The sequence below is a fragment of the Anolis sagrei genome, chromosome 11 (assembly GCF_037176765.1).
Source record: "Anolis sagrei isolate rAnoSag1 chromosome 11, rAnoSag1.mat, whole genome shotgun sequence".
Taxonomy (NCBI): domain Eukaryota; kingdom Metazoa; phylum Chordata; class Lepidosauria; order Squamata; family Dactyloidae; genus Anolis; species Anolis sagrei.
This window is the reverse complement of record NC_090031.1, coordinates 18,077,840-18,094,916: the sequence shown is the minus strand read 5'-3', so window position 1 is coordinate 18,094,916 and position 17,077 is coordinate 18,077,840. Positions and strand designations below refer to the sequence as shown.

At 40.9% G+C, this 17,077-nt stretch overlaps 1 protein-coding gene across 4 annotated transcripts; it reads right to left on the bottom strand.

Annotated features, from left to right (window-relative positions):
• Window positions 1-335: 335 nt before the first annotated feature.
• On the bottom strand, window positions 336-17,063 carry TTF1 (transcription termination factor 1). Of its 4 annotated transcripts, none has more exons than XM_060757136.2 (11): window positions 16,974-17,063; window positions 15,139-15,775; window positions 13,467-13,684; window positions 13,193-13,378; window positions 10,410-10,488; window positions 8,912-9,042; window positions 6,860-7,061; window positions 4,082-4,171; window positions 3,910-3,975; window positions 3,178-3,263; window positions 336-2,506 (listed from the first exon to the last, which is right to left on the bottom strand). In XM_060757136.2, the coding sequence occupies exons 2-11, from the start codon at window positions 15,768-15,770 to the stop codon at window positions 2,256-2,258; spliced, it is 1,941 nt and encodes a 646-aa protein (XP_060613119.2). In that variant the 5' UTR covers window positions 15,771-15,775; window positions 16,974-17,063; the 3' UTR covers window positions 336-2,255. The 4 variants fall into 4 exon arrangements, with proteins under 4 accessions (XP_060613119.2, XP_060613120.2, XP_060613121.2 ...); XM_060757137.2 differs by having other exon boundaries at window positions 15,139-15,772; window positions 16,974-17,034; XM_060757138.2 differs by lacking the exon at window positions 16,974-17,063 and adding an exon at window positions 16,127-16,967.
• Between the last annotated feature and the right edge of the window lie 14 nt (window positions 17,064-17,077).

The following is a 17,077-nucleotide window of genomic DNA, read 5'->3' as shown; positions in this document are numbered from 1 at the left end:
ACCCACTCTAAACACCTTAGCAGAAGCAGACGAGAAGCTCGGCCTCTCATTGAACATCAAGAATACCAAAGTTCTCTTCCAGCAAAAGGCACCAGAGAATGCTTCTAGAACATGTCCAGATAGCCTGAAAAACCTACTCAACCCAAAATATATAATAATCTATATAAGATACATAAGAAACACACTGTCATATAAGGCAGTATGAACTCTATAATGCAGCTCAATATAGTTAAACTGTAGTTAATCTCAAAATGTATCTCAAAATGCCGATTAATGTCTTTAATATCATCAGCGTTGATTTTGGCACGGTACTGAATAAACCACGGAGCCAAAAGTGAAAATTTGAAAATATATTTATTTCTCTCAAACTATGTACAGCATTTACATTCAGGCCCTGAGGTCGTCTTAAAAAATAGCTCTGTGTATGTGTATTTATGGGTGTGTGTAGCCTTATTTTTCAAACACTTGTAAACAGCAACGAGGAGTTCATAGGTGCATCTCTTGAGATGACATTATCTCTCACTATATATATATATGAACACGCAAACATATATCAATAAAATTCATTTTATACATATATGTGTGTATATATATACACATACACACATATATTCACTTTCACTATATATTCACCCTTATTTTTCAAGCACTTGTAAAGGCAGCAGTGGCTGAATCTCTTGGGATGGCTACACACACACACACACACTTCATATATATGAGAATATATATATACACACACGCACACACACACACATAGTGTGTGTTTATATATATATATATATATATATATATATATATATATATAATGGTTCTCAGGTCATCCGGAGAGGTCATCCAGAGTTTTGGAGTTGGGTGCCATCTCTATGCAGATGATACACAACTCTACTACTCTTTTCCACCTAATTCCAAGGAAGCCCCTCGAGTGTTAGACGAGTGTCTGACCGCTGTGGCTGTCTGGATGAGGAGGAACAAGCTGAGCATCAGTCCCGACAAGACAGAGGTCCTTCTGGTCGATCGTAAGCCGGATCAGGGCATAGGGTGGCAACCTGTGCTGGACGGGGTTACACTCCCTCTGAAGTCACAGGTCCACAGCCTGGGTGTCCTCCTGGACTCATCACTTACACTTGAAGCTCAGGCGTCTGTGGTGGCCGGGAGGGTCTTCGCACAATTAAGACTTGTGTGCCAGCTGCGACCGTAAATCGTGAAGTCGGATCTGACCAGGGTGGTCCATGCCTTAGTCACCTCCATATTGGATTACTGTAATGCACTCTACATGGGGCTGCCCTTGAAGACGGCCCGGAAATTCCAATTGGTACAACGGGCGGTGACTTACAGGGAGTTACAGGGAGCAGTCAACTCCCCCTGTTTAAGGAGCTCCATTGGCTGCCGTTCATCTTCCAGTCCCAATTCAAAGTGCAGGTTCTTACCTACATAGCCCTGAACGGTTTGGGACCCGCCTACCTGCATGACCGCATTACGAACCCACACGATCTCTTTGATCATCTGGAGAGGCCCTGCTCGTGCTCCCGCCTCCTTCGCAGGAGCGATTGGTGGGGACGACGGAGAGGGCCTTCTCGGTGGTGGCCCCCTGACTCTGGAACTCACTTCCCAGGGACATCAGGCATGCCCCAACTCTGGCAGTCTTTAGGAGGAGCCTGAAAACGTGGCTGTTCCAGTGTGCCTTCCCAGAATAAGGAAAATTCCCAGCACTATGTCCTCAGAATGTACTTTACTACTGGTTTAGGATTGACTGCGCTCCCTCATCTCTTTGAAAGCCCTCTACCAGATATATTCTACCTTGTTCATGCCCAGCGTTTATTTTTAAATTTTTAAACTATTACATTTGGCCCGGCCATATATATATATATATATATATATATATATATATATATATATTACTATTTATGTCTACACACACACACACACACATGCACACACTTTAACAATATAGTCACCCTTATTTTTCAAACACTGTAAAGGCAGCAATGGCTGAATCTCTTGGGATGGCTATATATATATATATACACACACACACACATACACAAATATAATTCACACACACATATATGTGTGTGTGTGTGTAATAGTTCTCTTTACTAATATATTCATCCTTATTTCTCAAACGCTTGTAGAAATGTCTATGGGTAAATCTCTTAGGATGAAATATGTGTATATATAAATATACAAATGATCATATATATATATATGTGTGTGTGTGTATGATTCCTGATGTAAACAAGGGTCCTTTCCCGATATTATGGAATGCCCGACGGACCCGAAGCCTTGCCCTGGATCTCCGAATGGGCTTCTCTGGGTGGCTCTTCCTCTTCTTCAAAGATGCTTCCTTCCTCTTCCTCCTCTTCCACCTCTTCCTCTTCCGGGAAGATGTCGCTGAAGCGGAAGGTGCTCTTCCAGCTCCGCTCCTCCATTTCCGGAATGTTCTTCTTCCTTTCCAATTGGGCCTTGAGCTTCGGCAAAGTTTCTGTGTAAAGGTGGTCGATGGCCTCTGGGGAAATGCAAAAGACCCCATTTTATTTAATAATAATAATAATAATAATAATAATTTATCATAAATATTATTATTATTATTATTATTTGTTTTTTTATTATTACTGTTATTACTATTATTTTACTGACACAAAAAAACAATATATCACAGCAAACAAGATATATATGCCGGATTTCGTATCACAAAATCACAAGTTGAACACTTCCCAAAGCCTTCGACTCACTCTCACAGTTGGATCATCAAGTGCCTAGATGTCATTGGGATTTGTAAAAAAGTTGGCACTTTTATTGAAACTATGATGAAGCAATGAAAAACTGAACTGTTTGTTGGAAATGAAAATTATGGACTTGTCAACATCAGGAGAGGAATTTTCCAGGGAGACTCATTGTCCCCACTGCTTTTCATCATTGCCATGATCCCTCTGTAAACAATCTTACAAAAAACAAACTTTGGCTATCAAACATCTAAGAAATCTCACAAAATTTCACATCTGCTGTACATGGATGACCTGAAGCTGTATGGGAAAACTGAAACCGAAATCCAGTCTCTGACTAACACTGTCCGAATCGTTATTACATTATTATTATTATTATTATTATTATTATTAATAATAATATTAATATTATTTCATGGAGTTTTGGGGGTCTTTTTGCATCCTCTGCACTCACCGGAGAAGCCCTTCTGGGTCCAAAAAGGGACGTATAAGGTCCTGACCAGGTAGAAACGGCTTTTGGTGTAATCCGGAGGGACATTCCTGCAACCATGGAGATAAAGGAAATGAGGTCAGAGCAGGGGTCCTCAAACAAAGGCCCAAGGGCCGGATGCGGCCCTCCAAAGTCATTTACCCAGCCCTCGCTCAGGGTCAACCTAAGTCTGAAACAACTTGAAAACACACAACAACAACAACCATCTCATCAGCAACTACAACTCCCAAATGACAAAATCATTTTTTTGAGTGAAGGACATACATTGGGTTGTTAGGTGTCTTGTGCCCAAATTTGGTGTCAATTCGTCCAGTAGTTTTTGAGTTCTGTTAATCCCACAAACTAACATTACATTTTTATTTATATAGATTACTACTACTACTACTACTACTTTCACTACCACTACTACTACTACTACTACTACTACTAATAAACCATCCCACTAAACTGGACATAGGAGCATTATTATCATTATCATTAACCCACTAAACGACATGGAAGTGTTGTTGATGTCGTTGGGGTGTTGTTGTTGTCGTCATCATCATCATCATCCTTATTATATTAAACCACCCAATGAAACTGGACATTGGAGCATTATTATTATTATTATTAATCATAGAACTGTTAAAAGCAATAACAATAACAACAATAATAAAAAATAACATAGCTGAGCAATGGTTTCTGGGGCTGTTTTACCCAATGAGGTGGGAGAGGTCCTCCCAGTCGATGTCCTCCACATCCTCAACGTTCAGGTCATATAATCTGAAACATAGAGAAGGGTCATTCATTGTGCTGCCTTGGGATGCGTCTACATGGCAGAATTAATGCAGACTTGCCCCATTTTATCCCTGTATTTTATCCCTCGTACCTTTCGATGAGCTCGATCCTGAACTTGAGGCTCTCGAGGCCATGGTTCCGCAACTTCCCTCCAGACATCTTCTTGGTGATCAGGGACAGCCTTTGAAAAAAGAGAGGAATAGATATATGGGTTAGAGTGGATTATTATTATTATTATTATTAGCATCCATTTCTTAATAATATGAATATTTAATTCCTTTGTAATGTTTGTAAGATGTTTGGGTTGGAAATGGCATGGAGTGGGTTGTAATAATAATAATAATAATAATAATAATAATAATAATAATACAGGTTGGCTCACCACTTGCAACAACAACAAGAACAACAAGGGCATGCTGACCTCTTGCTCTTGCAATAGTAATAATAATAACCATAACAACAAAAAGTGCAGACCCACCACTCTTGCAATAGTAACAACAACAACAGCAAGGGCAGGTTAACAACTTGCTCATGCAATAATAGTAATAATAACCATAACAGCAACAAAGGCAGACCCACCACTCTTGCAAAAACAACAAGGGCAGGCAACCACTTGCTCCTGCAATAATAGTAATAATAACCATAGCAACAACAATTGCAGATCCATCACTCTTGCAATAACAACAAGAAGGGCAGGCTGACCACTTGTTCTTGCAATAGTAATAATAACCATAACTACAAAAAGGCAGATCCACCACTCTTGCAATAACAACAACAAGGGCAGGCGACTACTTGCTCCTGCAATAATAGTAATAATAACCATAGCAACAACAAGGGCAGACCCACCCTCCTGCAATAACAACAACAAGGGCAGGCTGACAACGTGCTCTTGCAATAATAGTAATAATAACCATAACAGCAACAAAGGCAGACCCACCACTCTTGCAACAACAACAACAATAAGGACAGGTGACCACTTGCTCCTGCAATAATAGTATTATTATTAGTATTAATTCTCTGCTCCAGCAGAGAAGAGCTCCTTGCCCCACCCCAGCCATTCCACAGATATATAAACCCATTTTTCCTACTTCCAACAGACCTCACAACCTCTGAGGATGCTTGCCATAGATGCAGGCGAAACGTCAGGAGAAATGCCTCTAGAACATGGCTCTATAGCCCGAAAAAACCCACAAGAACCTAATAGTATTAATAACCATAAACAGCAACAAAGGCAGACCCACCACTCTTGCAACAACAACAACAACAACAACAATAAGGGCAGGCAACCACTTGCTTCTGCAGTAATAGTATTAATAACCATAACAACACCAAGGCCAGACCCACCACTCTTGCAATAACAACAACAAGAAGGGCAGGCTGACCACTTGCTCCTGCAATAATAGTAATAATAACCACAACAACAAGAGCAGACCCATCACTCCTGAAATAACAACAATAACAACAACAAGAGTAAAGTGAGGCTCACTACTTGTTCTTGCAATTAATAATAATAATAATAATAATAATAATAATAATAATAACTAGGTTCTTGTGGGTTTTTTCGGGCTATATGGCCATGTTCTAGAGGCATTTTCTCCTGACGTTTCGCCTGCATCTATGGCAAGCATCCTCAGAGGTAGTGATGTCTGTTGGAATTAGGAAAATGGGTTTATATATCTGTGGAATGGCTGGGGTGGGGCAAAGAGCTCTTCTCTGCTGGAGCTAGGTGTGAATGTTTTAACTGACCACCTTCATTAGCATTGAAAGGCCTGGCTGAGCCTGGGGGAATCTTTTGTTGAGAGGTGTTAAGATGTGCCTGGCTGTTTCCTCTCTGCTGTTTTGCTGTTGTAATTTTAGAGTTTTTAAATACTGGTAGCCAGATTTTTCATTTTCATGGTTTCCTTTCTGTTGAAATTGTCCACATGCTTGTGGATTTCAATGGCTTCTCTGTGTAGTCTGACATGGTGGTTGTTGGAGTGGTACAGCAATAATAATAATATGCAGGCTGTGCAAGGAAGCATGTTGCAAGAAAATTGCACAGATGGACTACAAACAAACAAAGGCACAACTCTGTAGCCCAGATGATTCACTGGAACTTATGTCACAAGGACCACCTGCCAGGTAAGGAATTGGTGTGACCTGCAAAGGTCGTGGAAAACAAACATGCAAAAATGCTGTGGGACTTTCAAATCCAGACTGACAAAGTTTTGGAACACAATACACCAGACATCACGATTGTGGAAAAGAAAAGTTTGGATTATTGATGTCGCCATACCGAGCGACAGCCGCATTGAAGAAAAACAACAGGAAAAACTCTGCCGCTGTCAAGACCTCAAAATCGAATTGCAAAGGCTCAGTACAGGTGGCCCCAGTGGTCATTGGCACACTGGGTGCTGCGCCAAAAGATCTCAGCTGGCATTTGGAAACAATAAACATCAACAAAATCATGATCTGTCAACTGCAAAAGGCCGCCTTACTTGGATCTGCGCTCATTATTCGAAAATACATCACACAGTCCTAGACACTTGGGAAGTGTTCAACTTGTGATTTTTTGATACGAAATCCAGCATATAGATCTCGTTTGCTGTGATATACCGTGCTTTTGTGTCAGTAAAATAATAATAATAATAATAATAATAATAATAAACAATAAGGCTGGCTGACCATTTTCTCTTGCAACAACAATAACAAGGGCAGGCTGACCACTTATTCTTTATAATAATAATAATAACAAGTTTGCAACAAGTTTAGTTGATTAGGTCACCTTGCTGGGTGAGCAAGTGCCACACTGAACCGATGTGCAGTTCAGTTTTATAGTCAGAACTTTTGTGCAATACATAATGATAATACTAATACGAATAATACTGACCACTTTTCCTTGCACTGCTTCCACCACCGGCTGCCCATCTGCTCCTGCACCCGGAACCATGGGATACCCTTGTAGAGGTTTTCTCGGCGCAGCATCAAAGGACCTTCTTTTTTGGCTGGGTCAGCTTTGGCCTCCAGGTAGCCCTTCACGATCCCAATCAGCTTCTGGGTTTCCTCTTTGGTCCAGGGGCCTGTATTGAACTCTGCAGGCAAGAAAGAACAACAAGAGGGTTGGATTGGATGGCCTTTGGGGGGCCCTCCCAACTCTAGGATTCTATGTGTCTATTATTAATATTATTTAGAGGTTGGGTGGCCATCTGTTGGGGGGTGTTGATGGTGTTTTTGCAAAGCAGTTAGACTGAATGGCCTTTGGAATCTACAATTCTACTAAGAAGAAGACAGAGGCTGCTGTTGGAACAATTCTGGGTGATTTTAATATATTTCTTTGAATCAATGGAAAGGCGATAGAAATAAATACAATAACAAAAGTAGTAATAACAGTAATAATAATATCTGTATACATCTGTCATCTATTTATCTATATAGAATCATAGAATCAAAGAGTTGGAAGAGACCTCATGGGCCATCCAGTCCAGCCCCCTGCCAAGAAGCAGGAATATTGCATTCAAATCACCCCTGACAGATGGCCATCCAGCCTCTGTTTAAAAGCTTCCAAAGAAGGCGCCTCCACCACACTCCGGGGCAGAGAGTTCCACTGCTGAACGGCTCTCACAGTCAGGAAGTTCTTCCTCATGTTCAGATGGAATCTCTTGTAGTTTGAAGCCATTGTTCCATAGCGTCCTAGTCTCCAAGGAAGCAGAAAACAAGCTTGCTCCCTCCTCCCTGTGGCTTCCTCTTACATATTTATACATGGCTATCATATCTCCTCTCAGCCTTCTCTTCTTCAGGCTAAACATGCCCAGCTCCTTAAGCCGCTCCTCATATGGCTTGTTCTCCAGACCCTTGATCGTTTTAGTCACCTTCCTCTGGACACATTCCAGCTTGTCGATATCTCTCTTGAACTGTGGTGCCCAGAATTGGACACAATATATGATGGAACAGTTGTGTGTTCAAAGATTGGATAGACATATAACAACAACAACAACAACCTCCGAGGATGCTTGCTATAGATGCAGGTGAAACGTCAGGAGAGAATGCTTCTTGAATATGGCCAGGCAGGTGAAACGTCAGGAGAGAATGCTTCTTGAATATGGCCAGGCAGCCCAAAAAACCTACAACAACCTGGGCAATGCTGGGAACCCAAACTAGAGTACAATAAGCAGATCCAAGCTCCTTTTAATCCAAGATGGGGTCTTATAGCCCTACATTTTAATATAATAATAATAATAGATATAAATCAAAATGTAATGTTTGCTTGTGGGATTAACATAACAAAAATACATTACAATGCATGCGGAAAACCACATATGTACACAATTGTACACAACATATGTGTACAATTGTATGTAAACAATTGTACACAACATATGTACAAGTTTTGTGTATGTATATTTGTGAATATGTGTATATATGTGCGTTTGCACATATATACACATATACACAAATATACATACACAAAAATGTATATGCATATATACACACACAAAACATATATATACAGACTGGGCCATAGCAACGCGTGGCAGGGGATGGCTAATCTATATAAATAAAAATGTAATGTTTATTGTGGGATTAACATAACTCAAAAACCACTGGACGAATTGACACCAAATTTAGACACAAGACACCTATCAGGCCAACAAGTGACCATGACTTATAAAAACACTGAAAAACACAGCGGAAGGGATTTTAAAAACCAAAAAATTTGAATACATTACAATGCTTGCGCAAAACCACATATATACACAAACATATACACATATACACAAATATATACACACATATATACATATATACATACACAAAACACATAAACACAGACTGGGCCACAGCAACGCATGGCAGGGGACGGCTACTACTAGTACTACTAGTAATAATAATCATGGTGATTATAATAATAATAATAATAATAATAATAATAATTGCCACCTGCCTGCGATCATGTCGTAATACTTCAACTCGAGCGAATGGCTGCTGCGCCCCATCAGCTCAGACATCTTCTTCCAGTTGTTGCCAAACTGGGCCTGGTATTTCTTGATTTGGTGCAGCTCCTCCGCGGAATACCTGGGGAGATGCTTCATGTTTTAATGCATTTATACATTGCTTTCATTGGCACTGCGTTATATTCGATGTTTGCCACCTTGGGTCTCCATAAGACAGGACGAGGGATGACTTCCATTCCATTTAGAAAATAGTTTTCTAAGATCTACGGAGACACTCAGCAAGCAAGAGTCCAAAAGTGGCAGGCTAAAAACCTAGAACCTCAATCCATGGCTAATGCCCATTTGTCGAGGGTGTTTTGAATGTGATTTTCCTGTTTCTTGGCAGAATGGGGTTGGACTGGATGACCCACGAGGTCTCTTCCAACTCTAGGACTCTATATTTATTTATTATTTATTTACTTTACTTGTATACCGCTCTTCTCCGCCATCAGGCGACTATAAGATCACAACACTAGGGTGTTTTTTTCCCCCACGCCAGGAGCGACTTGAGAAACTGCAAGTTGCTTCTGGTGTGAGAGAATTGGCAATGGGCCGTTGGCCAGGGGATGCTGCCCGGATGTTTTGATGCTTGAACATCCTTGTGGGAGGCTTCTCTCATGTCCCTGCATGAGGAGCTGGAGCTGACAGAGGGAGCTCATCCGCACTCTCCCTGGATTCAGTCCTGCCAGCACACTGCGCTGTTAATAATAATGATAATAGTGAACATGATAGTAATGATAATGTTAACAGGGAATGACATTGATAATCCAGGAACTAAAATAGTGCTACGTAGTGTTGATATATGTATATGTGTGTGTGTGTGTAATAATATTTATTTATTTATCGTGTCAGGAGCAACCAGCCAGTTGTATTACATTTTTAACAAAACAAATAAACAAAGAGACAAAACACAAAGTTTGCAAGCTTGGTAGTTGAGCGATGAGCCCAGTCTAGTTTGCTGTCGACCTTTGCAGCCCTAAAGACAGTTGCATCTGTCAAGTAGGGAAATTAGTGGAGAGACTAATTTAACATTTACAATGCCTTAAAACTTTCCAGCATCGTGCAAAAGAATGAGGAAGCACTCCAGTGGACGGTGAAGCAACAGCTCCCCCAGTGGCTGGAATTCAAAAAGCATACCCTCGTGAATCTGGAAAGTTAAATAGCCTCTGTGTGTCTGTCCATTTATGTTGTGTGTCTGTGGCATTGAATGTTTGCCATGTATATATGCATTGTGATCCACTTGAGGCCCCTGAGGGGTGAGAAGGGTGGAATATAAATACTGCAAATAAATAAATAAATATTACCCATCTCTCCTTGCAGCTCAAGACCAAAGTTTCACAATAATTGTAATAATAATAACACTTTTATTACTCGTTTTCAGGTTAAAATTTCCTGATCAAATGCAACTTTCATAATAACAATAGTACCCTTTTATTATTGTTGTCTTACCTTCCCACGTAATTCTGAGGGTCAAACATCTTCCTCGCTCGGTAATAGACGAGCCTCCAGGGCCGAGGAATGCCTTGTGCTGAAAGAGACATATTTATATATATATTTATATAAATAAAAATGCAATGTTCGTTTGTGGGATTAACATAACTCCAAAACCACTGGATGAATTGACACCAAATTTGGACACAAGACACCTACCAGGCCAACAAGTGACCATCATTCATTAAAACACTGAAAAACACAGCAGAAGGGACTTAAAAAGCCCCAGAAAAACATTACAAAGAATGCGCAAAACCATTTATATTCACATATATGCACACAAAACAAATGCCAAATGTTCTCTATGCCAAGTTGGTTGAATTCCATCATTGGTAGAGTTCAGAATGCTCTCTGATTGTCGGTGAACTATAAATCCAAGCAACTACAAATCCCAAATGACAAAAGCATTTTTTTGAATGATGGCCACTCCTTGCGTGAGTAGGTGTCTTGTGGTTAAATTTGGCAGCAATTTGTCCAGTGGATTTTGAGTTATGATGTCACTCAAAACAAACATTACATTTTTATTTACATAGACTAGCTGTCCCCTGCCACGCGTTGCTGTGGCTCAGTCTGGTGATCTGGAAAATACAGTATTGAGAAAGTGTTGGTTTCTAATAGATGTAATGTCTTGATGCTTGTGGGTAAACAGTATTTCTTGCTCTTTCTTTGCCAGTGTTGATGTGGAGATTGTCTGGTTTGCTTACTCTGGAACACGCGACATATCATTGTCCTTCTTTAGGGGTCCCTTTCAAATCTATGATACTGCATCTGTAATATACATATATACGTGAGTGTGAATGGCTACATGGCTCTTTGTCAGGAGGGCTTTATGTTTTCTTGCCCTGGTGAAGGGAGTTGGACTGGATGGCCTTAAGGCAGCATTTCTCAACCTGGGGTTTGGGACCCCTGGGGGGGAGTTGTGAGGGAGTGTCAGAAGGGTTGCCAAAGACCACCAGAAAACACAGCATTTTCTGTTGGTCATGAGGGTTCTGTGTGGGAAGTTTGGCCCAATTCTGTCATTGGTGGGGTTCAGAATGCTCCTTGATTGTAGGTGAACTATAAATCCCAGTAACTACAACTCCCAAATGTCAAGGTCTATTTTCCCCAAACTCCATCTGTGTTTATATTTGGGCATATTGAGTATTCGTGTAGAGTTTGGTCCAGATCCAGCATTGTTTGAGTCCACAGTGCTCTCTGGATGTAGGTGAACTACAACTCCCAGACTCAAGGCCAATGCCCACCAAACCCTTCTAGTGTTTTCTGTTGGTCATGGGAGTCCTGTGTGCCAAGTCTGGTTCAATTCCATCATTGGTGGAGTTCAGAATGCTCTTTGATTGTAGATGAACTATAAATCCCAGCAACTACAACTCCCAAATGACAAAATCATTTTTTGAGTGATGGTCACTCCTTGTGTAGTGAGAAGTTTTGTTGCCAAATTTGGTGGGATTTCTTTCATTGGTTATTTTGTTTTTAAGGTACTCATTACGCACAGAGCATTTATATATATATTATAGATAATAATAATAATTATATTTGTCTACTAGCCATCCCCTGCCAGGTGTTGCTGTGGCCCAGTCTGTGTATACGTGTTTTGTGTGTGTATATGTATGTGTGTATATTTGTGTATATGTGTATATATGTGTGTTTGCATATATATATATGGTTTTGCGCATGCGTTGTAATGCATTTTTATTTTTTGGCTTTTTAAGTCCCTTCCTCTGTGCTTTTCAGTGTTTTTATGAGTGATGATCACTCATTGGCCTGAGAGGTGTATTGTGTCCAAATTTGGGGTCAATTCGTCCAGTGGTTTTTGAGTTATGTTAATCCCACAAACGAACATTAGATTTTTATATATATAGATCACAAGGTCAGGTGCTGCCCTCAAGTTGCCACAAAGAGTAACTGCAGGTAGCAATGGAAAGGCGAAAAATAGAAATAATATCTATCATAGAATCATCATAAAATTATTATTTTAGTTCTTTCCCGCCTCTTAATTATTATAAGTATAATTAATGTTATTTTATTTCTTACCTGCCTCTTAATTATTATTATTAATAATGTTATTATTATATTTTTATCTGCCTCTTACTTATTTTTATCTCGAGCTCTATTAGATTGTGCATTAGATTCAGTGGCGAATGAGAGTTGAGTCAAGATGGTAATAATCCTAAGCATCGTCATGGGGACAAATGTCAGCGTGCTGGAAGAAGCAAAGACCACCAGCATTGAAGCGATGGTCCTCCACCACCAACTCCGCTGGACCGGCCACATTGTCCGGATGCCCGACCACCGTCTCCCAAAGCAGTTGCTCTACTCTGAACTTAAGAACAGAAAACGGAATGTCGGTGGACAGGAAAAGAGATTTAAAGATGGGCTCAAAGCCAACCTTAAAAACTCTGGCATAGACACTGAGAACTGGGAAGCCCTGGCCCTTGAGCGCTCTAGCTGGAAGTCAGCTGTGACCAGCAGTGCTGCAGAATTTGAAGAGGCACGAATGGAGGGCGAAAGGGAGAAGCGTGCCAAGAGGAATGCGCGTCAAGCCAACCCCGACCGAGACCGCCTTCCACCTGGAAACCAATGCCCTCACTGCGGAAGAAGATGCAGAGCAAGAATAGGGCTCCACAGCCACATACGGACCCACAAGAATACTGGAAGACAATCCTCCTCGGAAAATGAGGGGTCGCCTAAGTAAGTAAGTAGTAAGTACTGATTAAGGGTTTGGAAACTAGTTGTAAGCTTACCGATCTTGAGTCCGAACAAATGCCGTGCCTTGAGCTTCTTGAGAGTGTCCTTCTCTTCGGGGAAGCGGTGGGTGAAGAGCAGCTTCTCAGCGGAGTCAATGCCGCTTTCCTCCAGAAAGGCCTCCACGTTCCGGCGCAGCAGTGCATTCTCCCCCCGGGAGAACTTCCCAAACTTCAACGCAATCCCTGCGCCAGGGAAAGAAGGCTGTTTGGTTTCCCCACATGTTTCAGCCCCAAATATCCCACAGGACCCTCGACAAAGACACTCGTTTACCTTGCTTCTTGAAGTTCCTGAAGCGGAGGAGATCCCTGCGCGCCAGCTGGCGGATGAACTCTTCGGGGCGCCGCCGGATGTCCGGAATGAACTCCTCCAGCTCCCGAGTGAGGCTCTCCAGGTCCGGCGATACAACGTCCGGAGAATCAAAGAACTCGTTGTCCAGCTCCAGAGGCTCCGAGGACGGAGGAAGAGGCCCTTGTTTACCTAGAGATGCACTGAAACAGGGCAGACAGAAGAGAGGGACACAAGGCATTAGACACGTTTTGTGCTCCTGGGTTATCAACACCAAACTCAGCCAACATTGGATGTAGACCAAACTTGGCACACAGACCCAACATGACATACATACTGGCATACTGGCAGGGTTTGTGGTTGACTGCCCTTTGTGATTGTGCTTCAGGATCAGGGTGCTTTGGATGTGGGGAGTGATGTTAATGAGTTTCAAGGTGGCAATGGTTTGGCCAGGGATATTGATGCAGAGAATGACAAGGAGACCCCTGTGCAAAGTGTAGTTTCCCATGAGAATGTCCCTGAGGGGTGTGGGGATGATGGTGTGCTCTCTGAATTGTTACCAGAGAGTTCCCATGATAGGGAACATGAAAACAGCTCGGCATCTGGCCCAGCTGCAGAAATTAATGAGCAAATAGATAGACGGGAAGAGATCAGTCAAAACAGGAGTGCCGAATAGTGGCTTTGGTGATCTGCTAGACTCCGAGAGAAAAAGATAAGAAATTCTCAGCTAAAGCAAAACAAACAAGGCCTTTTTCAAACAACCCGGGCATTGCAGGGTACCCAAGCTACTAGTAAACATAATAACAATAATCTGAGAAAATATAATAATAATTAAATAATAAGATTAGTAATAATAATAATAATAATAATAATAATCTAAGAAAATATACAGTTCCCTCGCTACTTCGCGGTTCGCTTTTCACAGACTCGCTGTTTTGCGGGGTTTTGCCTCCTGGCAACGATGGAGTGTGGAAGGGGGTTTCCCCCTCCCCCTCAGGAGAGAGGCAGCCAACCATAAAAAAGAGAGAGAGGAGATACAAAGCAGTATGCCTTATTTATTTATTTATTTACAACATTTATATGCCGTCCTTCTCACTGCCAATAAATCAGAGTGGTTTACAAGATATACATATATACGTACAATATATATATTATATTATTAGCATAGTACAATATCAGTATTATATATTACTATATTGTACTATACCATTATATTGTAATATTATTAGTAACATTGCATGTAATATAAAATATTTAATTATAATATCATAGTATTATTTTTACTATTATATTGTATTACATTATAATATTATAAATATATGCATATATATTATATTATATTATATTATATTATATTATATCATATTATATTATATTATGGCCCCTTCCTTATGGCTAGTAAAAAAAAAAGGTATGCAGTGCTGTTAAATCTCTCCTCGCTTCTGACTCACCCTCGGATTGCGTCCCTACTTTGTGGATTTTCACTTTTCGCGGGTGGTCCTGGAACGGTACACCCGCGATAAGTGAGGGAACACTGTAGTAAGTGCCCAACATTGGAACACAAGTTGGAGGCTGCCTAGAAAAAAAGCATTATCTGAACGGTTTCAAAGGTGTGAAATACTGCAAAGATGAAAATGCGCAAGGATCGAATACTTACGCAGGATGTCGCTTGGACTGGTCCTGTTCTCCATCTTTAGCCATTTCTGGGTTGTCGTCAAATGCATTGGGGGAAGAAGATCGATGCTTTTTATGCTTCTTATGCTTTTTGTGGGGTTTCCTTGGTGCAGAAAGCGTGGTTTCCGCCCCATTCTGCAAAACGTCTTCAATGTCTGAAGGCATAACAAGTTCCTTTGCATCCCTTGCAAAGCCAACCTTGTCTATGGAAAGGCCTTCGCCGTCTTCTAATGATTCTTTTGCTGCTTTCTTTTTCTTCTTCTTGGGACGAACTTCACAATCCGCATCTTCCAAATGATCCAAGATTTCTTCTGGTGTTTCCGGGACTATATGCTCAACGTCTTGTTCCTTTGATCGGTGCTTCTTCTTTTTCTTTCTCTTGGGATGTATTCCCATTTCGCTCTCTAAGTCGCTCTCTTTGACGACCCATTGGGAGTCCTTCTTCCTCTTGGATGTCCGATCATTCTCTGCATCTTCAGCAGGATTCACCCAACGCTCTTCTGCTTCTTCCTCTCCGTTCAATTCCTCCAATTTCCTTTTCTTCTTCTTCTTCTTCTTTGGGGAAACGAAGAGTGGAAGGCTGTCTGCGCACAAATCCTCTGCTCCGTCGCTCATTGCTTCTTAAAAAGGAAACAAGAGGTTCAGTCTCACACAGGTAATGTTAGCTTGACGTTAGGAGAGACTTTCTAAGGATTTGATAACCCAATCCTTGGAAATCAATTGATTATATATATATATATAGAGAGAGAGAGAGAGAGAGAGAGAGAGTGTCCCCATGGGGGGAAAGGTGGGGTATAAACAAAGTTAAGAATAATAATGATAAAGATAATATAAGGCAATGTATTTCATAATATGGAATATATACGTAAGATATTATGTAAGATATAAAATACCATAAACAATACATTGCATACTATACATATATCACAATACATAGTACAAACATTTTGTATATTTATTTATTTATTTACATTATTTCTATCCTGCCCATTTCAACCCGAAGGCGACTCAGGGCGGTTGTCTCTCTCTCTATATATCTCTCTATATCTATGTTTCTCTCTCCCTCTCTCTATGTCTCTCTCTCTCTCTCTCTCTCTATATATATATCTATATCTATGTCTCTCTCTCTATGTCTCTCTCTCTCTATCTCTCTATATATATCTCTCTCTCTATGTCTCTCTCTCTCTATTTGTCTCTCTCTCTATATATATATCTCTATATCTATGTCTCTCTATCTGTCTCTCTCTCTCTATCACTCTATGTCTCTCTCTCTATCTGTGTCTCTCTCTCTATATATATATCTATCTCTATATCTATGTCTCTCTCTCTGTCTCTCTCTCTCTATATATAACTCTATATCTATGTCTCTCTATCTGTCTCTCTCTCTCTCTATGTCTCTCTCTTTCTCTATATATATCTCTATCTCTCTATGTCTCTATCTGTCTCTCTCTCTATCTGTGTCTCTCTCTATATATATATCTATATCTATGTCTCTCTCTCTGTCTCTCTCTCTCTCTCTATGTCTCTCTCTATCTGTCTCTCTCTCTCTATATATATAACTCTATATCTATGTCTCTCTCTATCTCTTTATCACTCTCTCTATGTCTCTCTCTCTCTTTCTCTCTCTCTCTATCTGTCTCTCTATGTCTCTCTCTCTCTCTATCTATCACTCTCTCTGTCTCTCTCTCTATATATATATCTCTATCTCTATCACTCTCTCTATGTCTCTCTATCTATGTCTCTCTCTCTCTCTGTATCTATCTAATTCTCTCTCTCTCTCTCTCTCTCTATATCCCTCTCTCTCTCTCTCCATCTCACCACCGAAGTCTCCCGCTTCCTCTCAGCCTCCTTTTGAGACCTCCTTCCAAAGTCACTTCCGCTTCCGGCGCTCCTTTCCTCAAGTGAGGCGGGCCGCCATCTTG

Coding starts and splice junctions, on each gene's coding strand:
- TTF1 (XM_060757136.2), bottom strand. CDS start 15,770: ATGAGCGACGGAGCAGAGGATTTGTGCGCAGACAGCCTTCCACTCTTC. Junction 13,685..15,138: donor CAGTCCAAGCGACATCCTGC/GTAAGTATTCGA, acceptor GCCCTGTTTCAG/TGCATCTCTAGGTAAACAAG. Junction 7,062..8,911: donor GTATTACGACATGATCGCAG/GCAGGTGGCAAT, acceptor TCTTGCCTGCAG/AGTTCAATACAGGCCCCTGG.